The following is a 24,962-nucleotide window of genomic DNA, read 5'->3' on the forward strand; positions in this document are numbered from 1 at the left end:
CCGGATGCAAAATTGTTAGGGGCACAAAATTTCAACACCTGGTCAATACAGCTGCACGCTTCCATCACTGGCCTCCATTGAAAATGGCTTCTCCATGCGAACCTGGAAGTGACCTCTCTAGACGACAAAATGACTTTTCTAATCTCTACAGCTGCGATCTCCTGGGAGATGCAGATGTTGTTAGGCAGTTGAATGTGCATGCATACTCCATCCATTTCCCAGATTAACCCCTGTTCTATTGTTGACCCACTCCTAGGACGATGTAGGTAATGTCCAGCCAGGTGAGGCAGGTGGAGGCCTAGCAAGTTGTTTCCATAGCAATGACCATGTTTCTTGGCCAACTCTTTAGAAATGTATAAAGGTTCCTTCACAAGCTCAGCTAGGGCCATTAACTTAACAAAGAGATTGATCTGACCATTTCAGCAGTTCCTTCTACTACAGACTCCCATTTTACAAATGCAGAATCATAGGCTTAGAGGAGGGGGCCCAAAGATTTCACCCAAGCCAACTCCCAAATCCTATAACAATATCCTTTGAAACTTGGATCGGGATTAATGTTGGACAAAAAAGCCTTGGGTCTATGGTCCATGTTTGATGGAAGTGTGCAACCTCTTAGTCTTCTTCAAAGGCTATGTGAATGCTTGTGTGTGTTTGGGGGGCAGGTGAACCTATGTTCCTCCAAATATTGTAGGATTACAACTTCCATCATCCCTAAGCACCAGCTGGGGCTGATGGGAAGTAAAACAGAATTCTAGGCTAGATTAAGGTTATCAGATTTTTTTCAATGATTCTGGGGACACTTTTCAACTTCAATGGATTTTCTATGGGGACTGATTTGTAAATCCGGGGACTGTCCCCAGGAAACGGGGACGTCTGGTTACCTTAGGCTAGGTGGAACTTTGATCCAAGTCCAGCAGGCCTCTTCCGAGATTCTTCTTATTATTGTCATCATGAGAACCACAAAATATTCACGCTTCCCACTCAGAAGCCCAAGCTTACCTCTGCCTGATGTGTGTGAAATGATCCAGAGTCTCGCGCACAACGGCACCATTTTAAATAAACAGTAGGAAAGCATTTTGGGAAAGTAACAGCAGATGGCAGTGTTACATCAGAACTGCCACTTTTGGTTTCTGTTTGGCACATTTTCTTCCTGGACAATGAAACCAATGCATAAATAGTTTCCATATCTTTTCAATATACAGTTGCACCTTGGATCTCAAATGCCTTGGCTCCTGAACAAATCAACTCTTGAATGATCAAAACCTGGAAGTGAGTGTTCCGGTTTTCGAATGATTTTCGGAAGCCGAACATCCGGCATGGCTTCCACGGTTTCCTTTTTTTATATATATTTTTTATTGATTTTAACATATTAATTATAAAATGTACCACAAAACTTATCACATACAATCTTTTTAGACTTCCATCAGCACCTCTGATGATCCACCGTTTTAACCACTTCTTATGCATTTCTTAACTTTATATTGCCTTCACATCTCTTAACAAATCATCCTCCCCCTTGTCCATTTTTACAATACTTCTAATAATACTCCTCACAAAACTTCTTGCAACCCTACAAACGTTGTCTATTCTTCACAAATACTTTTCAAATATTCCGTAAATTTACTCCAGTCTTCCGTGAATTTCTGGTCTCGCCGGTTTCGAATCCTTCCTGTTAGTTTATCGGCTTCCGTGGTTTCCGATTGGCTGCAGAACGCTCCTGCAGCCAATCAGAAGCCGTGTCTTGGTTTTCAAACGGGAACGCATTCTGTTCAAGAACCAAGGTACGACTGTACAGTGGTACCTTGTTTTGAGTCCGGGATCCGTTCCGGAGCCCCAGATGCTCAACGAAAGGGATGCTCGACAAAGAGCCACTCTGTGCACACATGCGGAGTGGTTTGTACTTCTGCACATGTGCAAAGCGCAGTTTAGCACTTCTGCACATGCACGAGCAGCAAACCCAGAAGTATCCCATTCCAGTACTTCTGGGATTGCCACGGACGTTCACTGAAATGGATGGTCGACAGGGCGAGCGTTCGCAGAGGTATTACTGTATATGGTTTTCTAAATATATTTTCCATAGGCTATTGAATTTATTTATTTTTTGCCCTTACAGCAGTGGAATACACAAATCATTGAGACCCATTTGAATCAGTCAGATGGCCATGCACCTTATTGGATCATTCAATAGTAGCATAACTTCATGAATGAATGGATGGATGGATGGGTGGATGAATGAATGAATGAATGAATGAATGTGGAAAATCCCTAGTAAAGCATAGCAATAGGCTTTACCTTCTTCCCCAAAGGTAATTAGAATCTCATTTAGAGAAAGTACAGAGCAAAGGAAATGGAGAGCACAGAGACACAAAGATTAAGTGTGTGTTGCCAAGTGCTCGTCAGTCATCCCACTGTTTTTGCATCCTTGGGCCGGAACTGAAATGGAGAAACAGATTTATTTCTTTATGAACAGTTGCGTAGTATTCAGACTGCACATTTCTCTCTACCTTTCCTTAGGTAAAAGGGCCAGAAACTTAGTGGGTTATTTAAATGAAAGGGGAACATTGAGACAAGTGGCCTAGAAGACTCCAGGGATGTAAGATTCCCCCCTCTGCAAAAAAAAAAGTAACTATGTCTCTTAGTACAGAAATATCAACAACCTCAGAAATGCAGATGACACAACCTTGATGGCAGAAAGTGAGGAGGAATTAAAGAACCTTTTATTGAGGGTGAAAGAAGAGAATGCAAAATATGGTCTGAAGCTCAACATCAAAAAACCCAAGATCATGGCCACTGGGCCCATCACCTCCTGGCAAATAGAAGGGGAAGAAATGGAGGCAGTAAGAGATTTTACTTTCTTGGGTTCCATGATCACTGCAGATGGTGACAGCAGCCACGAAATTAAAAGACGCCTGCTTCTTGGGAGAAAAGCAATGACAAACCTAGACAGAATCTTAAAAAGCAGAGACATCACCTTGCCAAAAAAGGTCTGTATAGTTAAAGCTATGGTTTTCCCAGTAGTGATGTATGGAAGTGAGAGCTGCACCATAAAGAAGGCTGATCACTGAAGAATTGATGCTTTGAATTATGGTGTTGGAGGAGACTCTTGAGAATCCCATGGACTGCAAGAAGATCAAACCTCTCCATTCTTAAGGAAATCAGCCCTGAGTGCTCACTGGAAGAACAGATCGTGAGGCTGAGGCTCCATTACTTTGGCCACCTCATGAGAAGAGAAGACTCCCTGGAAAAGACCCTGATGTTGGGAAAGATTGAGGGCACAAGGAGAAGGGGACGACAGAGGGTGAGATGATTGGATAGTGTTCTCGAAGCTACCAGCATGAGTTTGACCCAACTTCGGGAGACAGTGGAAGACAGGAGTGCCTGGCATGCTCTGGTCCATGGGGTCACGAAGAGTCGGACATGACTAAACAACTAAACAACAACAACAACAACTCCCAGGGACTGAGGTCCTTGCTCCATTTTCTGTGTGACAGCCTTTTAGATATTTGAAGACAGTTATCACATCTCCTCTCAAGCTTCCCTTTTCCAGGCTAAACATACCCAGCTCCCTCAATTCACCCTTCCCCCAAAATTGTAAATTCTAAAACTTTTTAGACCATAGAGACAGAGTTGATTATAAAGACATAAAGGTCTGAAGTGGAGGATATAAAGTGCGACAGAAAGACTTGAAAATTAAAAACCGGTTGAAGGGATGGAGGGAAGTCATGAGCTCAGCAGAGCAAAGAATTTATTTGTTTTGTTATTGGTATGTTGAAATATTGTGTTAAAAATGAAATCAATAAATATTATATTTTTTTTAAAAAATCACCGTTTCTCTTTTTACTTCTCACTTTGTTGGTGACATCCGCATTCCATGCAAATCTGAATTCTGAAAGAACTTCTCACATTTAACCCGGGTGTTCATGAGTATCAAGTTGACTAAGAGGTTTGGGTTAACTTTTAAAGGTGCCATCCACAATGTCAGTAATGGGAATCTGCCTGTTTGCCAGTACAGCAAAGATTATCTGAGAAGATGTTTGAGTATCCCAAATTAACCATAAAGAATGCAATTATGCAAATGTACTAATGAGTTGCTTTGTTGTCATCAGTGAGCCTTATTTGCGACATCCAAGATGTGTCTCTCTTAATGATTTGCAGGCTTCCATCTGCATACAACTTCCATATGAAATATCTAGCTAATTGTACTATTTTTACACTTCACTTTTGCATTAACATGAGCACTCGCCATATGCCTCACAAACCCAAGTGCTGGGTCGGCTATATAAGTTGTGCATCGTAGTTCAGCACCCTATTAAATGTTGAAGTGTGTAGGATACAACACCATATGCTGAAGAAATGGCCGAGATCACAATGGAGAACCGAACTGTAAGTGAACTGTTCTGCAACCACTGTTCTGTGTAAAACTCCCTTGCCCTAGTCACTCTCAAGTCATGCATGTAAAATTGATATTGACCTTTGCAATTGCAGCAAAGGATGTGTTCATCATCAGTCAATAATTGACAAGGTGGTGTGACTTATTAAAATGTGGTGAGGTATGGAAATGGACGGGACTTTTCTTTGGTTCCGTTTATGAATGGCTATGGAACAATATCTTAACAAAGTCACAGAGACAGAGTGGAAGCAAGCAAACAGAGGGACAGGAGCCTTTCAGCTGATTGAAAGGTGATTTAATCAAAGGACTTCTGCATGGGTCCCAAAAATATCTGCATAGCATGCTTTCAGTTACATGAGGTGCATGGCACTGGAGTGTGGCCAACAATCATTCTGAGGCTGTGGTCACTGGGCATGATCCTGCTCTTCTTCCACCGTGCTTGATCCAGAAGCTGCAGCTAGTGCAGAATGCTGCAGCATGACTGCTGGCAGAGGTGAGGCCTTGGAAGCATAAAAACCCTTTCTTGGGAACTTGCACGGGCTGCTGATTTGTGACTGGGCCAAGTTCAAGGTGTCACTATTAGTATATAAAGCCCTTAATAATTTGGGACCAGTTTAGCCGTGAGATTGCCTGGCCCCAAGTATGCCCACTGGACCACTTCAATCTACAAAACTGCCAGTGTTACAGGTGCCACATAATACCGATTATTCAATTCTCAACAAATTCTTTTCAGTAAACACTGGAAAGTATAGCACTGCAAAGAGGCTAGAAGTCTCCTAACAATCGGCATCCTTAACAAGCCTTACAGTTTCTATGATTCTTTGGGTGAAACTGTGACTCTTAAAAGTGTTATTATATTGCTTTAAATGTAAATTGCAGGTGGGGCCTTCTTGTGGAAAAAAAACCACTTTGTTTTGGACAATGCACACGATGCACACTTTCCGAGGAGAGTAAGTCCCACTCAACTCTATGGGGTTTTGTTTGTGGGAATGTTCAGGGAGGCAGGAGAGGCTATATTGTTTAATAGTATCCTTCCTAACTTGCGTTAGCAAGTCCCTTTACTTAACAGAGTGCATTCCCCTTTTAAACACACAGCGGTTAGCTTGTTGCAAGCTTGATTAAGCTTCTCAGTATAGGATTCCTGGTAATCCCCTTTTCTCCCCCTTAAAAAGAATAGGCACAACACAATCTTGTGTAAAGTATTATAAAAGAAGTTTACTCACACATTCAGTTCACAGATGGATCCCTGAAGGGAGACTTAGGTTACAAAGTATATACACATGGAACTACCCCATACGGGAGTTAGTCCCAGTGACTGCAGACAGGCAGTCACTGCTGCTCATTCGTTGAAAGCAAGATGGAAAAGAGAGAGGGTGGCACCTGCCTTGCCCCTTCTGGTACCTGGGCAGGTAAGGTCACGCCCACCTCTAGTCACATGCAGAGGAAATTTGTCCCAGCTCAGGAGGAAACAGGAAGTTTTCTACTGACTGGAGCAAACATGTTGTACTTGACTGCTATCTATCTGTCACATCCCACATAGTTCAGAGTAGACATGTATACATGTGCACTCTTAATGGTTAAATTATTGTTATGCACCACCCAATCTCTGAGCTGTGTGAGATTCCGGGGGTTCCAGGCACTCACCCAGGGTTCAATTTCCTTGGAACGAGCGACAGGAGACTGCCATGGCTTTATGATACATGGTTTATTTACACATATATACAACATGAGCCTACGGTGGAGGGGTTCACAGCATCAACAACCCAAGAGGGTCTTGCTTCTCCCATAGCCACAGCCTTGGATCCCTCCAAAAAAACAGGCATGGCTTTGTCTCTCAGCTGCCCAGCCTGTAGCTTCTAACTTCTAGCTCACACACCTCAACTCTGGCTTTTGCTTTTCTAACTAACAGATAGCTGAGGGAGGGGGGCCAACCCATTTGGTTTCTGGCACAGAGACACTTCCTTTGTTACCTTAATGACCCATACTTGGGCCATTACCTCACCAGGAAGCTAGCCAGGAATTGAATCCATGCTGGATCCAGGAATGAGGATGGGGCTCAGGCGTACAGTCTATCCCACCCACCCACCCCCCCAAAAAAATCCCACAGGCACAACTCCAGCTATCTGAAAAAAGATCAGTCAGTGGTGCTTCCTGCTGACTGACTTAAGGTATGAATTTGTTTAGTCCTCTGCTTTGGGGATGAATGAACCATCTGCTTATATCCTCTGTGAATAATCAGAAAGGCAGAGCAGATGTTTCTGGGTCTCCTAGAGAGTTGTAAAGCATTGTAGCAGCTGATGCTCTTTTTATCTCTAGAGATCGGAAGGGAAGCACCTTCTCGCGTCTGATCCCTGGGAACACCAGGGATCAGATCTGAAATGGGGACAGAATTTCCAGCGAAGCGACCTAGCTCAAATTTGCATCCAAGCATAAATTTCAAAGACAGTTTATCCAAATTTGAATTGTTCTGTCATATTTGCGCCAGATGAATCCTGCTCGTGTCATCTCAGAAGTAAGCCCCGCCAAGTTTAATGGTACTCACTCCTGGCTACGTACGTAAATAACTGCAGCCTCAGTTATGAGTGCTGCTGAATTTTAAAACTTTAGAAAAACAGGGTGTACAGGCAGGGGCAGAGGAAGGGTGGCAGAGGGGGCGGTCCACCCCAGGTGCCACTCTGGGAGGGGTGACAAGATGGCCCCTGCCTCCCCCCAGCTGTAGAGCGGCTGAGGGTGCGTGCGGTCCATACGGGCATCCATATGGGATGCTGCTCAAGCGGCAGCCCGTACAAACTGTGCATGTGTGGCATCCTATTTGGTTGCCGCACATGCACAGTCTGTACAGGTTGCGCCACCCCGGTTGCCGGAAAGGGTTCCTCCACCACTGTGTACAGGTCTGTTAGTCATTACCACACCAGAGAGAGCTGCATGGTTTGAGTCTACTTTGCCACTAGTCCTGGAGAAGAGAAACCTTTTCAGCCTGAGACACATTCCCTACTAGACAACCTTTGAGTAACCTCTTCCGCCAGAGGCAAAAGCAGGCAGAGAAAGAAAGAAAAATGTTAATTTTACCTTGCGGAATATCTTTGGGAGAACCAAAGGCTAAGGAGTGAACCCTACACAAATCTGGAGTGGAGTCCCTAAGACAGTTGGAAGGTGTCTTGTACATCTCTTTCTGGCAATTCCTGCAGCCAAGCTGGTGCCAAATGCATTGCTCTGCTTTCATTGGACCACATCAGGAAGGCTGAGAGGAGGGTCTTGTCTTCTGGGCAGCCCAGGACCTCCATGCACACTGTCTGGGCTTGCGCTCCAGGGAGATCACTCCAGTTCTGCTAACACAGAGGTTTGACTGCACCCTCAGAGGCACACTCCATTATCTCCTAAGATAGACAGACAGATGCCAACAACTATAGGCTTGTTTCTACACACATACATCTCTGTCTTCCATCCAGACAATCAAAGAGACACTATCAGAGTTCAGGAAGACATTCCAGTCAGGCCAAAGTACCCAAGCAGGGTGCAAAGCAGGCCTGGTGAGCTGTGTGGCTGGGAAGGGGTGTGGCTTAAAGAGAGTCCCGTGGACCAAATAAATAAGTCATTCACCTGCAGAGCTTGTAGCCAGGGCTGCTGCAACAAACAGCTTTGCAAGCCTTTGGGAGGCAGAGACATGAGAGGGCATCAGAGGAGAGAGGGAAGGAAAGAAGGACAGAGGCTAGTGTTGCCCACGGCACCCTGAGCATCATTCAAGGCACCCCAGGGTGCCACAGCACACTGGATGAAAACCACTGCTCTAGTCCATGAAAGCTCCATGTTATTTGTTACCTTTTTTTAATGCTGCTGTTGTTTTTGCTGCAACAGACTCACAGGGTTGTCCTTCTGAAAAGCAATAGCACATGTTTAATGATAGTTTATTGGTCTTAAATGAGAAGCAGTCTTTGCAAACAATCAAGATACTATTTCTCTTGTGTTTTGCATTTTAGGGTGCTAGTGCCAAGAAAAAGGGGCAAGAAACAAGAGGAGGAAAGGAACATTAAAGGTCTATTAAAGTAGGGTTGAACTTTCTCTCTCTGTGCTATAATAATTGAGGGGCCAATCCTATGGCAGATCTACCCGGATGAGCAATTTAGGATGCAGCAGAGCTCCAGATCAGTCAGCTGATTCCCCTGGAATTAAGTCTCCAGCCCTGGCTCTGCCCAATCCAAAAAGGGGCAAGGCAGGTATGGGATCCAATGCCCTTCCAGCACAGACAGGTGACCTGACAACCCACTGCTTACCTTCCCTCTGCCAGTCTTAGGCAGAGCAGCAGCCCCACTGCTGAATGGAATTTTGATCTGATGTAACTTTACACCAGATTAATTTACACCAGTTTGCTTTACACCAGTTTTTTGTGCATACGGTTGCTTTCTCAGAGACTGTCATCCTTGGGTATTAGACTAGCACAGCAGGAAGCTTTAACTGCTGCCAGATCGCAATCATAAAGTTCATAATGAACTTGGCGAGATTCACTTCCATGAAAACATTCATCATTCATAAGCTGCAAGGCTGTCATCCTGGGCATTCTTCCTTGGGAAGATAAGTTCGACTGGACTCCTCGGGTTGGATTTGGAGATGTAAGAATATCATTTCAATGGGCCAGCACCAAGTTTGACTAAGGACACTTTCAGACTGCCACTACTTTGAAGGTGGGTTTCAACTGTCCATAAACAATTTGAGGTTGCACGATTAAAGTGGGATTTGGTGCTATTTTACCGCAAACCCACTCTCCCTCGCCTGCCCCCCCCCCAAAAAAACCAACACACTTTTGTGATAGAGAAAGTGATGAAAACAGTTTGTAGGGCAGCAACTGTGAGATCCTATAATCTCCCAACCCAATCAGAATAAAAGCTCAATAAACAGTCAAGTTCCCAGCAAACCTTGTGCAAACAAATCAGGGTGAATACCTAATAAACGTTGTCTGAAAGCAACCCAAGTCTGGATCCCTTTGATTTCATTGGTGCCAGCTCTGTGCACGAGGAAGCCCGGCTCCCATTGGTTTCAAGCTCACTGGGTGACCTTGGGCTGTTCACAGTCTCTCACCATAACCCAGCGCACAAGGTTTGTCGTGAGGACAAAATGGGGAGGAAACGAACCATGTACACCTCCTTGGAAGAGATGTGGGATCTAAACGCAATAGTCTCTGCTCCATGCATGACCAAGTCTGGATCCAAGTCAGCACGCAAGCGAAGGAGCTGCCAAACTACCGAGTACTCAGGGAACAAACTTTTCTGCAAGGCGCAGCTCTGGCGAGACCCTTTCCCTTCCTAAGCACGTGGCTCCCGCTCCAGGGTCTTTAAAAGATGTCCCGGGTGGCGAACCCCACCCTTCTCTTGCTGTCGCCTCGGAGCTGCGCTCTGATTTGCTCGTGCGCCTGCTCACGCGCCTAACCAAGAAGCGCTGCCCAGAAGTTGGCGAGCTGCAGGCGCCGGCGGCAGAGCGCGCTTGTGCGCAGAGAAGCGCGGAGCTGGCGAGCCTTCCGCCCTTAAAGGCGAGCGCCAGCCGGGGAAGGCGAGGAGAGCTGTAGCCCTGCGATGTGCCCGGAGCAGCACGAGTGGAGGCAGGTAAGGGGGCGTGGCTCTTGAACCTTTGAAGGCGATGCCTGGCTGGAATAGGTGAGCTCCTGTCAATCCATCAGAGTTGCTTCCGTGTGCCGCGCTTCTTGGGTTTATTTCGCGGGGATCCGGCCGGGTCTTCGACGGAGCAACCTTATGCATGCTTACTCGGAAATAAGCGTCATTGTGTTGAATGAGGCTTACCTGCAGGTTAGTGTGGATGGGATTGCAGGCTCATCTATCTTTAACGTCCTACATACTCTGGGTTTTTGTTTAAAAAATAATAATTTGCTGGTTTTCAGCGTTAAAACTTGGTTTCGAGATGATGGGTCCAATGCCATTTGGTGTGTTGACATCTTGTGTGTGCTTGCAAAGAAAGAGTAAGTCTTACTAAAATCAGTGGAACTTGCTTCCAAGTAAACCTGCAGAGGAGTGTGGGGCTGAATCACAGAACTGTAGAGTTGGAAGGGACCACAAAGCCGACTAGTGCAGGAATATTTTGCCCAGTGTGGGGCTCAAACCCACAACCCTGAGATTAAGAGTCACATGCTCTACTGACTGAGGTATCACAGGGGTGTTGGTGGATGATTATTGACCTGGTGTTTGGGCAGAGTGCTGGACTTGGACTAAGGAGATCCATGCTCCGACCTCATGCCAGTCCCACACTCTCAGGCTAACCTACCTTACAGGGTTGTTGTTGTAAGGATAAAATGGGGGAAGCAGTGTGATCTGTGTATAGCACCTTGAACTCCTTGTAGGAAAGGTGGGGTGTAAATGCATGTAATGATAATTAAATTAAGACATTGTGAATTGCTTCACAGCTGTGTATAATAATAGTAATTATTATTATTATTATTATTATTATTATTATTATTATTTATTATTATTATTATTATTAAAACTCTAGTATTCTGTGCACAGGTAGGGGAAGGGCTCTAGCTTACTGGTGAAGCATCTGCCTTGCATGCAAAAGTTCCGAGATTCAACCCCTGGCATCTCAAGATAGGGTTCGAAGTGTCCCTTGCCTGAAACCCTGGAGAGCTGCTGCTACTTGGCATAGATAATGCTAAGCTAGATGGACGAAAGGTCAGACTCAGTGTAAGACAGCTTCCTGTGTTCTCGCCAGTTGCTTATTTTTAAGATTCTTGGAGAAACAAAACACAATTGGTAGGCTGGTGATATAAACTGATGAAGGGATATGCTGATTAAAATGCACATTTTATTAGCATGTAAATCCACATTTATTTAATGCTGCACTAATTATTATTATTGCTGCTGCATAATATTTGATGCTGCAGTTTATTATTAAGTAGTTTTTCATTGTTGTACTAATAATCATGAAGTATCTAAAATTGCACGGGACGCAGGTGGTGCTGTGGTCTAAACCACTGAGCCTTTTGGGCTTGCCGATCAGAAGGTCGGTGGTTCTAATCCCCACGACGGGGTGAGTTCCCGTTGTTTGGTCCCAGCTCCTGCCCACCTAGCAGTTCAAAAGCACGTCAAGTGCAAGTAGATAAATAGGTACCGCTCCAGCGGGAAGGTAAACGGCGTTTCTGTGCGCTGCTCTGGTTTCGCAAGAAGCGGCTTAGTCATGCTGGCCACATGGCCTGGAAGCTGTCTGCAGACAAACGCTGGCTCCCTCAGCCTATAGAGCAAGATGAGTGCCGCAACTCCAGAGTCGTCTGCGACTGGACCTACCGTAATGGTCAGGGGTACCTTTACCTTTACCTATCTAAAGTTGCACTAAGTGATGGACATACCAACCAACACCCCCCCCCCCCACACACACACACACTCAGAAAAGAGAGAACAGTGTGTAATCTACAGAATGGGTAGAGAATGTGAAGGACTAATTGGCGCATTTGTTTTAATTTTTAAAGTGCCACGGATGTAAATTGCAGCTCCTGCTCCTTGCCAGTTCCTTGCCAAGGTTAATTGAAAAATCCATGGAAGAAGCAAGTCCTGTTGTGTTTAATAGGGCTTATTCCTAGATAAGTGTGCAGAGGATTGCAGCCTAGATGTTGAAAAGGAAACTGCCTCATATTAAACAAAATTCCAGTGAGGAAACCTAATGTGTACATTAGCCATTGTTTTGATTGCCGGCCAATAGAACCAGTGATAATGAGCTGTCTTCTTTTTAACTGCAAGGGATTGCTAAGCAGTTTCAAGAGATCTCGTGAGTGGTCATCCCTAAATGTCATGGCATGCAACTTCTCTGCACTTGTGCTTTTAGTGAAGCATTTCCCAGAAGTTGCTTTGGGTTCAGAATAATAACGGGAAGGACAGTCATCATTTTTTGTTATGCAAGCAGCCACCTGGTAAGGTACCTTGTTCTCCTAGGCTCTAGCATTCTGTACAAGCTGAGAACCAGGTAGTGTAGAAGGACCAGAATGGGAAATCTCTGGTCCTCCAAATGTTGCAGAACTCCAGCTCCCATCAGCCCCAGCTAATATGGTGAATGGGCAATGGGAGTCGCTGAGCTTTATTTGTTTATATACTGCTTATCCACCCAAAAGGCTTCCAAGTAGTTGACAACTATAAAATCAAGTATAGAAGCATTACATAATTAAAATACACAGTAACAATTCCATTGGGATTTTAGAACATCCTTAATTAGGATGTACAATATAGGAGCTAGCACAACTGGTAAAACAGTTAAAACAATAAAATTAGAAGTTCAGTTTAGGGGATTCCGTACTTAAACAGGTGTGTCTTCAGGGGCCGGCGGAATGCCAATATTGATGGAGCCTCTCGTATTTCAGCAGTGAGGGCATTCTCCAACACTGGTGCTGCCAGTGAAAAAGCCCAATAATCATCAGGCTGTGAGAAATCTAACCAGGTTCCATTCACTGATTGTAGTGCCCTTACAGTGGGGAGAAAGATGGTTTTTCAGGTAACCTAGTCCAGATTTATTTAGGACTTTGTATGTAAGTAGCAGAACCTTAAAACTGGCTTGGTTGCTCATAGGCAGCCACTGCTATTAGTAGTGGAAAGAGTGCTGGACTTAGCTCCCATGAAACTGGTTTTGTGCCAGTCACTGCATCTCTGCTTAAACCTGCCCTGCTGTGTTGGACATTTAGTCATAAAAAAAATTACTTTCATATCTAGTATCTTATGGTTCCATACCGACTTTGAGTAACCTGTAACTGGTGCAAAAAAAAACCCCTCCACATTCTATACCCAGAGGGATTATATTATGAAGACGGAACAATATTGATATATTTCAAATACAGTGGTACCTCGGGTTACATACGCTTCAGGTTACATACGCTTCAGGTTACAGACTCCGCTAAACCAGAAATAGTACCTCAGGTTAAGAACTTTGCTTCAGGATAAGAACAGAAATCGTGCTCTGGCGGCGCAGCAGCAGCAGGAGGCCCCATTAGCTAAAGTGGTGCTTCAACTGTTTTAGAACAGTTTCAGGTTAAGAACGGACCTCCGGAACAAATTAAGTACTTAACCCGAGGTACCACTGTATTTGGATCTCAAACCTTATGGTTAGTGGTCAGTTGGTTCTATTTACTATAGGAAAGGACATAGAAGTTTCAAACCTGAGCAACTTGATAGCCTACTAGACTTCGTTTACTTATTTCTGCAACCATAGTGACTAGCACTAACACACACACCCTCACCTTAAAAAAAAAAAAAGCCCTTCATTTCTTCTGATCCTGAAATCTGTACTGTGCAGAGAGGAATGGGTTCTTCTGTTGCAGCACTGGATGCAACCCAATTAAAAAAAGCATCAAAGGGTGAGAGAAATTTAAAAACCACAACATCCAGCCAGAAAGACTTGTTGAAACAAAAATGTCTTCCACTGTTTCCAGAAACTACAAATAGTGGGTGTTTGTTGTATCTCAACAAGGATGCAGTTCCACAAAACAGGGGCAGACACAGAGAAGGCCCTGATCTGAGTTACTGGGAAATTAGGTACTCTTTTGTAGAACACAGTGATCTGGTGGGTATGTGAGGGGGTAAGGTGATCTCTCAGGCAGGCTACATCTGAGCTGCATAGGGCCTTGTATGTTAGCACCAAAATCTTGACCCAGTAGCAGATTGGCAGCTACTGTAGATCTTGCAGACAAAGTGCTGCATGAGGAATTGAGGAAACTGCAAACAACGATGCATAATTGTTCGTTCTGTTGCTTTGCCCCAGCATGGGCTCTTTGACTTGCATGTGTCATTTTCTCTAGGAGAGAGAAGGCTGCCTCTGGCAGCTGAAGAATGAAGTCCCCTCCTTGCTGCCTGTCCCTTTCTTCAGGAGCATCTGGAGAGGAGCTGGGTGAGAGCACGTCCTTTGGATCTGTGGAGTCCAGTGTCTTCTGCAGTGAGGAGGAGCCAGGAACCTTGTTGCGGCCGGTGGCCCCGTCCTTGGACTGCATCACAGTCAATGTTGGAGGGGCCCGCTTTGTGCTGTCCCAGAAAAAGCTGTGCTGCTACCCGGACACCCGCCTGGGCAAGCTGGCTGTAGTGGTGTCAGCTGCCCGGGACGTTGCCTCCAGCCTCCTGGATCTCTGCGATGATGCCAATTTGGTGGAGAATGAATATTTCTTTGATCGGAGCTCTCAGGCATTTAGTTACATCCATAATTATTACCAGACGGGCCGGCTGCATGTGATGGATCAGCTCTGTGCACTTTCCTTCCTGCAGGAGATCCAGTATTGGGGGCTGGATGAACTCAGCATTGACTCTTGCTGCAGAGACAGGTGGGTAATCGATGGGGCCAATGGCCCAAATCCAGTAAGGTTGGGGAAGGCTTCAGGAGGGCATTGTAGATTAATTCTGCAGTTGGGGAGAGGTGAGGTAAGCACAGATGAAGGGAATTAAGATGAGGTGGTGGCCTGGGTGCCACTGATGTGAATTCCTGCTACCTAGGCAAGGCAGCAGCTGGACAGAAAATTATGGCAGTGGTTGAGTTTGGTATTGAAGTAACCCAGTTTAGTTGCCCGGTGCCTTTTTGTGTACTTGGAAAGGGGGTGGAAGTTGGGGTTGTGGATGGGCCCATTGCAGAAGGGCTCACAGGGGGTGGGGGTGGCAGGGTGAGGGAGGGAGAAAAGCAGACAAGTGGGGTGGGGGGCAACTCCAACACTGTTTTTTCTAGAAAAAAATCACTGGGTATCCCTGCTCCTGCCAACCTAGCAGTCCGAAAGCACGTCAAAGTGCAAGTAGATAAATAGGTACCGCTCCGGCAGGAAAGTAAACGGTGTTTCCGTGCCCTGCTCTGGTTCACCAGAAGCATCTTAGTCATGCTGGCCACATGACCCGGAAGCTGTACGCCGGCTCTCTCGGCCAATAAAGTGAGATGGGTGCCGCAACCCCAGAGTCGGTCACGACTGGACCTAATGGTCAGGGGTCCCTTTACCTTTATACCAATTTAAACAACAACAATAATAGTAGTAATACTTTATTATTTATACCCCACCCATCTGGCTGGGTTTCCCCAGCCACTCTGGGTGCTCCCGATGGAATATTAAACAGAATAAAACTTCAAACATTAAAATTTTCCCTGACCAGGGCTGTCTTCAGATGTCTTCTAAAAGTCAGATAGTTGTTTATTTCCTTGACATCTGGTGGGAGGGCGTTCCACAGGGCAGGTGCCACTACTGAGAAGGCCCTCTGCCTGGTTCCCTGTAACCTCACTTCTTGCAATGAGGGAACCATCAGAAGGCCCTCGGAGCTGAACAATGGGGGTGGAGACACTCATTTAGGTATACTGGGCTGAGGCTGGCTAGTGTAACCTTGAAACAGGTTCCTCTTGGGATTAAATGAATGTATGATCTAAAACAGGGACGGCTAGCTTGTGACTCTCTGGATGTTGATGAGCTACAACTCCCATCAGCCCTGCCAATTAGCCATACTGGTTGGAGCTGATGGGAGCTGTAGTCCAAGACACCTGGAGGGCCACTGGTTAGCCACCTCTGTTTTTAAGGCAGACTTGATGTGTAGCACGGAGGAGTTGAGGTTCATTTTAGGTTTGTCCCTTTTGTTGATCATCTGGCTTTACAGCTCTGAGGTTCACAAGAGCACACCTTGAAGCTTGTGGCCGCTGTCTTTTTGCATTTGTAATTGAAGTTGGTTGTGGTGGTGCACATGCTGCCACATGTGTTTGCATTCATTTCAGATGTACTATAGTGTCACATTTTGTGCTTCGCTGCCGTACACAGGTACTTCAGGAGGAAGGAACTGAGCGAAGCCTTGGATATCAAGAAAGAAGCTGAAGCACTCGATGCCCAGGAAGAGGAAGAGGACTTCTCCGGGAGCATCTGCCCCAGATTCAGGCAGAAGCTTTGGGAGGTATTGGAAAAACCTGGGTCTTCTGTCGCTGCCAGGACTTTTGGCACCATCTCCATGGCCTTTGTCATCATCTCTATTGCCAACATGGCCCTCATCTCTGTGGAACTGAGCTGGCTGCCACCACACCTCCTTGACATCCTGGAGTATGTGTGTATCACCTGGTTCACAGGAGAGTTTGCCCTGCGTTTCCTGTGCGCACAGAAGAAATTCTACTTCATACGGAATGTAGCAAACATCATAGACCTGCTGGCCATTTTGCCCTTCTACATCACTCTGGTAGTGGAGAGCTTGCGTGGCAGACACAGCTCCCATGAGCTGGAAAACATGGGACGTATTGTTCAGGTGTTAAGGCTGCTGAGGGGTCTGCGCATGCTGAAGTTGGGCCGGCATTCAACAGGTAAATCTACATGGTGTAGGAAACTCTTGGGGAAATTGATTATTTTGTGGTTCTACCTAAGGGGGGGGGTGATTTTAAGAAACTCAGATGAGAAGCTGACTTCCAAATGAGCAAAGGCCCACAACAGGAGACTGGTCCCATGTTGCAAGCTAAACTTTGTAGCCACCAAACTCCAGACAGACCCTTCCTCAGCATCATTTCCAAGGCAAGCAGGTGACTGTACATATCCCAGATAGGTTTAACAGTCCATCACTCTTCATGGGGAACTCTGGGAATTTGGAGCTCTGGAAGGGGGAACAGGGGTCTCCTAACAACTCTCAGCACCCTTGACAAATTACAGCTCCCAGAAGTCTTTGGGGAAGCCATAACTGTTAATAATAATAATAATAATAATAATAATAATAATAATAATAATAATTTATTTGTACCCCGCCCATCTGGCTGGGCTTCCCCAGCCACTCTGGGCGGCTTCCATAGAAACCAAAAAACACTAAAATATCATACATTAAAAACTTCCCTGAACAGGGCTGCCTTAAGATGTCTTCTGAATGTCAGGTAGTTGTTTATCGTTTTGACATCTGATGGGAGGGCGTTCCACAGGGCGGGCGCCACTACCGAAAAGGCCCTCTGCCTGGTTCCCTGTAGCTTTGCTTCTTGCAATGAGGGAATCGCCAGAAGGTCAACACCAGCACTTTGAATTGTGCTCGGAAACGTACTGGGAGCCAATGTAGGTCTTTCAAGACCGGTGTTATGTGGTCTCGGCGGCCGCCCCCAGTCACCAGTCTAGCTGCCGCATTCTGGATTAGCTGTAGTTTCCGAGTGGTATCCAATGCTTTTTGTTTGTGTAGGGTGTGTGTTGGTACTCACCATGAAGTTGTTACAGTAAGTGCCACACTTTTAACATTTGGGGGAGGGAAATGTGTCGGTACTGCATACGCTTGAGTGCCCCCCAGGGAGAGAGAAAAGCACTGGTAGTATCATAGTGCTTTAAATATATGGTGTGAATGTGGCCAGAGAAAGGGTATTTCATAATTCCATTCCTTTCAGTTTATCGACTTACTCTGTCACCGCAATGCCTAATTTTAACAGTGCTTCCTCTGTCATCTGATGGACACAGTAGTCCCTTGTCTGAAAGCTGCCTTAAACCAGGTGATGCTATCTCCTGATCTTCCTCAGTATAGTCTACTTTGTCCAGCAGTTCCTCTCCAGGATCAAAAGCAGAGGTCTTTCCTGCCATTTGATCCTTCTGACAAGAGATGCTGGGCACTGGACCAAGGATCTTTTGCATGCAAAACAGAAGCTCTACCACGGAGCTGTGGTACCCTTCCTAGGACCTTCCATCATTAGAGTTGGAAGAGACCATGAGGACCATCTAGTCTAACCCGCTGCAATGCAGGAATTTTTCACCCAGCATGGGGCTTGATCCATAGCTCTCAGATTAAGAGTCTCCTGCTCTAGTGCCTTCTTAGTAAAGCCACACTTTCCACAGGAAACTGAATCTTTTCTGTATCCCACAATTGTGGGAGAATTAAGCAGAGGGGACCAGTTTACCTCAGGATGACATCTCCCTCTAGAAAACTGAGCCCTGAGGTCCTACAGTTCTGAGAAGCGGAATAGGCAAATGATTTTTAGGCTACCAGGGTGGGAAGCCTGTGACCCTTCTAGCTGTTGATGGACTCCCATCAGCCTCTGCCAGGGATGATGGGAGTTGTAACCCAGCAACATTTGAAGGGCAACTGGTTCCTCACCCCTGGTCTGAGGCCTAGTTCTTACAAGGAACAAACCTGTTTCTGAACTGCACCAATAGTTGTAGGGGGGTGGCAGGAATTACATGACTGAATTCTCCTTCATACAACAGCAACAGAAGAAAAGTCCCTACATGCAGAAAAACTAACATGTTAGGAAGAAGGCTTTCCTAAAACCTTCGCTGCAGCATCTAGTTTTCTCTGTTCAGGGAATTTGACTTGTTTGGGGGGGGGGGGTGGAAGAGTATCCAATCATGTTAGCATCCTGAAGTGGTACAGTCCAGAAATAATATTACCCCAACACAGATTAATTGGACCGTCATGCTAGAAACTCCCTCTAATCACTTCTCCTAACCTTTTCATCACCCCCCCATTAGTGCTATATAAGCTAATTTGGTTGCCTGCCCATTTCATTGTCAACAGTGAGTAAACTGGCAAGGGTCATAGATGCCCTGCTAGCAGCATTGCATTACTATTCAAAATAAAACTGGATTCATATCTGCAAACATTTGCCTAGAAGGGGTTGCCTATATGAACACAGCTATTCTGAATTTATAATACTCTACTCGCTTCTTTTATTCTTGAACAGATCAGATTGGAAAGTCATAGCAGCAAGGCTGTGTTTGCAGCTGATGGGCTCAAATGTTGCCTCTGATGAATCTGTTGTTGTAACATGTTCCCCCCTTCCTCAAATGGAGAGAAATCCCAGATTGGTTTCCTTTAGTTGGCAGAGCACTGAAGGCTTCCTTTTGTAATATATACATGGCAGAAGATAGGGCAACCCCCCCCCCAAACTGTGCCCCCATTTTCATCTGATTTGGGCTTCTGAAAAACCCTCTCACCTTTCACTTACTTTACCTGTTTTATTTGCTGAATGTATATAGCTGCTTCATAAGTTCCAGGAGGCTCAGAAAACAATGTAAAACTGTTAAAGATACTGAAACACTCAAACACATATTTATTTCTCTCTCACACTTCCAGCATTGCAGCCAACCTCTGGGTATCTAATTCAGAAAAGATGCCAGCTTCAGGAGACGACCTCCTAACAATAGGTTCAGTAAATAAATTGAGCATCATTGAACTGTTAACAAAGCAATGGCCTTGCAGCATCTGTAATTTCTTTTATTTTCAGAATCATTCCAGTTTGTAACATATTGCAGGAAGAAAGAGAGAGGAAAGGAACTTTTATGTCCATATAACATATGTGATCTATGTTAGTCACGGGTGCCATGAAAGATAAGAGAGTCCTCTTTCGTTGCTGGTCCCTTGGGATCAATTTTTACTCATCATAGGAGGTGAGGTGAGAATTTATTTAAAGAGACAATGAGGAATAAGGAGATTGAGTAAGGGCAGAAGAAACTTGCTGGTATCCAAGCCGGGGCAAAATGGCAATGAACTCTTATGGTGAGGACTTCTACCCACAATGCATCCTGATGTTAAAGAGTCCATGTATTGTGTTAGAACATGATACCACTCCCGCAGGCAAGTTATACTTGCTACTCCACCAGACTAGCATAAGTTATAGAAAGTGCTAACTTGACACATCTTGACACTGCGGCATATTGTTTTTATGTCATATCTCCCATACATAGACTGATGGATCACCAGCTCTTGAATTGTTCCATCTCTGAAGAAACTTGGAGAAGGCTTGAGATGGAAAACAGTCAATTTTTATTTTAAACAACTGAGATGTGCTATTAAAATGGCATTCACAAGAGACATAAATTAGGTGCTATGCATTGCAAGCCTGTTTGTGCTTGGAAGGAACCCCATCAAGTTCAATGAGACTAACTCCCAGATGTCTGTATAGGACTTCAGCCTAAAAATATGAGGGTTGAGGCTGTTTTAACACATGCATGTACATAAACTGCAGCTGTGTGGGGTACCTCAATCAAACAGAATCTTGTTTTGATGTGAGGCTAGTTGATATGAAAGGGGTTTTTTGGGGAGCAGGAACCAGGGCTGGTGATAATAAAGCTATAGTCCTGAGCTCATACAGTTGGCAGTTACCGACCTCTAAAATTCATTATTTCATTTACATTTAGTATTGAGGTACAGCAGATGAATGTCAGCTCTTGCATGCAGGAAATGATTCTCAAGTACAAAATTTGGAGAGATGGCTGGGTAAGCAGTATCACTTACTTAAGGACTTCAGCAGAACTCAGATGGATCCTGAGTCAACAAACTAAATATGAGCCAACAGCGTGATGCTGCTTTAAAAGGGCAGATGCTAATATGGGTTACACAGAAGTACTGCATCCAAGGCATGGGAAGAAATTGTTCTACTCTACTGAGTGCTGGTTGATTCCCAGCTACATAAGGATACTAAATATGTTTTGTTTTGGTTTTAACCGTTAAAGGAGAATAGCAGGGCTGACTTTGTTGGAAGAAGTGTTCCATTCATTCAGACCCAATGTCCAACCTCTCCAAAAGCATTTTCCTTCCTCTTTTGCTATATTGGGCCTCCTCCCCTAATAAATACTGGGTGAGATGAGAGCACTTTTTCAACCCAAGGGCTACATCCTCTCCCGAGGACCACATGCCAGTGGTGGGTGGGAACAGAGGCAAAAGTGGGTGGATAAATAAATGCAGATGTTACCTTTGTACAGTAGGCTAGTTTCTGCATGCACACCTCTCTATCCTCCATCGGGGCAAGCAAACGGCTTGATCAGAAGTCAAGGCCACGGAAAAGCATGCAAAGCAGGGACACTGAGGGTCTAGCCAGGAAAGGAGGCTTGGGCCCTAGGGAGAGTTTTGAGGGCCCAATAGAAAGACCTAGAGAGCTGCATTTGGCCTCTGAGCCACCTCAAACCTAGGGAAATATTTGTACCAGGGACTGTTCTCCCTGCCAAGTTGGATGCGGGAAGTGTCCAAGTGGGCTTTAGTTCAACCTGTACTGCTCAGAAGGCAGAAGTTCACATGACCACAGCTTTGCTCAAGGCCTCTCTATCCCACTCCATTACTCGTCCTGTTTAGCTTGTCTTACTATTGCCCTTGCAGCAGGGAGGAGAATGGGGGCAAAACTAGAATTATGGGGCTCAGCTGTCATTGATGTTGGTTCCACCTACCATTGGCATCCCAGTCATCCAACCTACAAGTCCCAGTGGCGTCAGGATTCAGGGGATCCTATCCTTCCCACAGTGGCAGCCAATAAGCAGATAAACAAAAAATGTTTCTTACCAAGTAATTTATTCACTATGCACAGAGAGCTGAAGGAATGCATTCTAACTAGGATAATGCCATTGCTCCAAGTAAAGTCCCACCCCCTCCCTCTCTTCTAATGTACGTCACACCTAATGTGAGCTTTCTGCCTCTGAGCTTTCTGTTCTACTACCTTCAGTGCACGCCTGGTCCTGGGAGAGGGGAGGTCAGGAATGCTTTCCAAAGACACTGAGTCTGTCAGAGGTATCTCCCCTGGTGCTGCTCCTTCCTGCTGTTCCTCTTCCAAAATTTCCTAGCTTCTTCCCTCTGCAGCCTCTGAACTATGCCCTTCTGCAAACCACTGTTCTAAATCCATAATGTCCTGTTCTTCAGAAGGTTCAGGAGAAGGGGGGGTCGTCCCCACCATTCCTCCTCAGTCCAACCCCTGAGAAGGGGGCACCAGTCACCACTGATGGAGGCTGTGACCTGAACTGAAATCTCTATTGTGTTGCAGGTTTGCGGTCCCTTGGCATGACCATTGCCCAGTGCTACGAAGAGGTCGGCATGCTCCTGCTTTTCCTCTCTGTTGGCATCTCCATCTTCTCCACCGTGGAGTTCTTTGTCGAGCAAGGTGTCCATGGCACAACCTTCACAAGTGTGCCCTGTGCTTGGTGGTGGGCTACGACATCCATGACGACAGTTGGCTACGGAGACATTAGGCCGGACACAACCATCGGCAAGATAGTGGCATTCGTGTGTATATTGTCAGGAATTCTCGTTCTGGCTTTGCCGATAGCCATCATCAATGACCGCTTTTCTGCTTGTTACTTCACGCTGAAGATTAAGGAAGCTGCTCTCCGGCAGCGTGAAGCCTTAAAGAAGCTCACAAAAAACATGTCCAGCGATTGCACCGTCAATGTTAATTTGCGCGACGTCTATGCTCGAAGTGTCATGGATGTGCTGAGGCTAAAAGGCCGGGACAGAACAAGCACTAGGAGCAGTGGTGGTGATGAGTTTTGGTTTTGATTTCTTTAAAAAACAAAACAGCGTAAGGCAGGGGTAGCCAATGTCGTACGGTCCAGATATTGTTAGACTACAACACCCATCATTTTATTACCATTGGCAATGTTTGCTGCGACTGATGGGAGTTGTGATCCAACAACTTCTAGAGAACACTACACTGTTTAAAATGTGTGTCTAATGTTTCGTCAGCCTTGATAATAAATGCTGTGTTGAATACGAGGCTAACAATTGTTTCATGTTCTCGCCTATTAAATTTCCCTTTCCAGGTTTCTGAGCATATGACAACAATTACCCTAACCCAAAGGCTTATTAAAAGCAAAAACACTCAGGTTATACTGACTCTTACCATTTAGACCATTCATTAGAATAAAATGGCAAATTCATCTACATAAGACAATGTTTCGGTTATTTGGTAATAGTTCTTATGCTTGCTTTAATATGAAAAAATAAAGTGTTAGCAAAATGAAAGTTGTTGTACTGTTTTGTTTTATATTTTAAAGAGTTTTTTATTTAAAAAAAAATAGCAAGAGATGAGGAGCCTTTACAGTTGTGTCACAGTAGCCAATTTGAGACATGATTTAGTCCATCTCAGAGATGGGGGACTCAGCTTCTCTCAATCTCATTTACACTTTTGAGGAAAGTCATACTTATAGCCTAAATCAGATGTGAGGAACCTGAGACGCTCCAGATGTTATAGATGTAGTGCCTGGGAACTGGTGGGCAAAAGGCAGGGATCCCTCCGACAGGCAGAGACAACTAATTCTAAATTTGGCCAATAGTCAGAGATGATGGAAGTTAAATATTCCAGCAACATCCAGAGGAATACTGGTCTCCCATTCTTGCTCTGACATTCGCCATAGTGACTTTCACAATGCATATCTGAAACCCTGCTCCCGCACCCCGCACAAATACTTACATTCTAATCCTGTGCACAGCTACTGTGGAGTAACTTCCACATTGTCATTTACTCACAAGATGTATGCATAGAATTGAAGCTTTAAACAATCATAGAGTTGGAAGAGACCCTGAGGATCACTGAGCCCAACTCCCTGCAATGGAGGAATATGCAGTGGTCCCATACAGGGAATGAACCTGAAACCTTGGCATTAGCAGTATCACACAATCAAAATGGGGGTGTAGGAGATTGGGATGTAGGAGACATCCACACCATACATTTAAAGCATGTGGCTCCCTACCCCAAGTCCCCTGAGGACTGCAGTTTGTGCCTTTCTGAGGGGTAATTCCCAGCACCCTTAAACTACAGTTCCCAAGATTCTTGGGTGTCGGGAGGAGAGTCATGTGCTTTAAATGTATGGTACAGATGTGACCTCAGAGCAGGTAGGGTTATGAAATGATCATTGTGGTTTAATAGAGCTGAGCTTCTGTTTTGCATATGACTATAGATGTATTTCCTGTGCTAGCTTGCACTGATGTCGAACTCTATATGCCCTTAATAATTGATACAGGGCTGCTTTCCAGCTCTGAGTTACTCTCTAACATCAGTGTGACAAGAGGGTGCCTCTTTTTCTTTGTGGCTCTCATGTCATCGACCCTCTTCTTATCAAGTCCCCTGCCAGACAGCTGATGAATGCTTTCAGAAACAGTAGCAATTTATATGTTAACGTTGATGCCCACTGGCACACTGTCAATGGTATCATCTGCTGGCATTTCCATTCCGAGGCCTGCGGCAGCGCGTGTTGTTGCTTGGTTTCCACTCGGTGCATAGGGACGTTGTCAGCACAACTGAGTCCATAAATTAACTGTGCCTTCTGGATCTCCTTACTGCCAGGATGCAAATAGGATCTCGTGACACACCTGTGCTAAGACACTGAAAAAACAACAACTGCTCTTTGCTTGCATTTGCAGGCAAATAGGATGACCTGAGCCATACGGCCTCGTTCACAAAGAACTACCTATCTAAGAACTATCTAAGGTATCGAACCATTGGAGATGTAACAGGGGTAATGCTTCTCTAAAACATATGTCCTTTCATTGTCCTATATTGAAAGCTTTTTGGCAGAAGGTAACTGAAACTATTAACAGAACTGTACGGAACAACCTTACATTTACAGAGCAAAATACCCTCTTGATTCATATACCCAGCACATGGAACCTTACAAAAGGACAATATGAGTGGACTCTCCTTGCCCTTACTATAGCAAAAAGACTGATACTGATGAATTGGAAAAATAAAAATGCGGCTCCCTTCTACGATTGGATTGAAGACTTATACAAACTCACAACATACGCACAACTTGCATATAAACGCAGACTCGCCATGGACAAATCCAATGATATTTGGAATCCATTATTACAAATTGTGTAATAGGTTAAAATCTGGTGAAGTACAATAACAACTTTGTAAAATATACAGTTTTTGGTTTTTCCCC

At 45.1% G+C, this 24,962-nt stretch overlaps 1 protein-coding gene across 2 annotated transcripts; it reads left to right on the top strand.

The window, feature by feature from the left end:
• Nucleotides 1-9,814: 9,814 nt before the first annotated feature.
• Nucleotides 9,815-22,990, top strand: KCNV1 (potassium voltage-gated channel modifier subfamily V member 1). Of its 2 annotated transcripts, none has more exons than XM_028736270.2 (4): nucleotides 9,815-10,035; nucleotides 14,166-14,678; nucleotides 16,137-16,663; nucleotides 22,064-22,990. In XM_028736270.2, exons 2-4 carry the CDS (start codon nucleotides 14,197-14,199, stop codon nucleotides 22,573-22,575), a joined length of 1,521 nt encoding a protein of 506 aa, XP_028592103.2. In that variant the 5' UTR covers nucleotides 9,815-10,035; nucleotides 14,166-14,196; the 3' UTR covers nucleotides 22,576-22,990. The 2 variants fall into 2 exon arrangements, with proteins under 2 accessions (XP_028592103.2, XP_028592104.2); XM_028736271.2 differs by having other exon boundaries at nucleotides 9,815-9,984.
• Nucleotides 22,991-24,962: the final 1,972 nt, after the last annotated feature.

Source organism: Podarcis muralis, chromosome 8, assembly GCF_964188315.1.
Source record: "Podarcis muralis chromosome 8, rPodMur119.hap1.1, whole genome shotgun sequence".
NCBI lineage: Eukaryota > Metazoa > Chordata > Lepidosauria > Squamata > Lacertidae > Podarcis > Podarcis muralis.

Excerpts from the sequence above, each read along its gene's own strand:
- KCNV1 (XM_028736270.2), top strand. The coding sequence starts at position 14,197 with ATGAAGTCCCCTCCTTGCTGCCTGTCCCTTTCTTCAGGAGCATCTGGA. Across the intron at positions 14,679-16,136 it reads GACTCTTGCTGCAGAGACAG|GTACTTCAGGAGGAAGGAAC; the intron begins GTGGGTAATCGA and ends TGCCGTACACAG. Across the intron at positions 16,664-22,063 it reads GTTGGGCCGGCATTCAACAG|GTTTGCGGTCCCTTGGCATG; the intron begins GTAAATCTACAT and ends ATTGTGTTGCAG.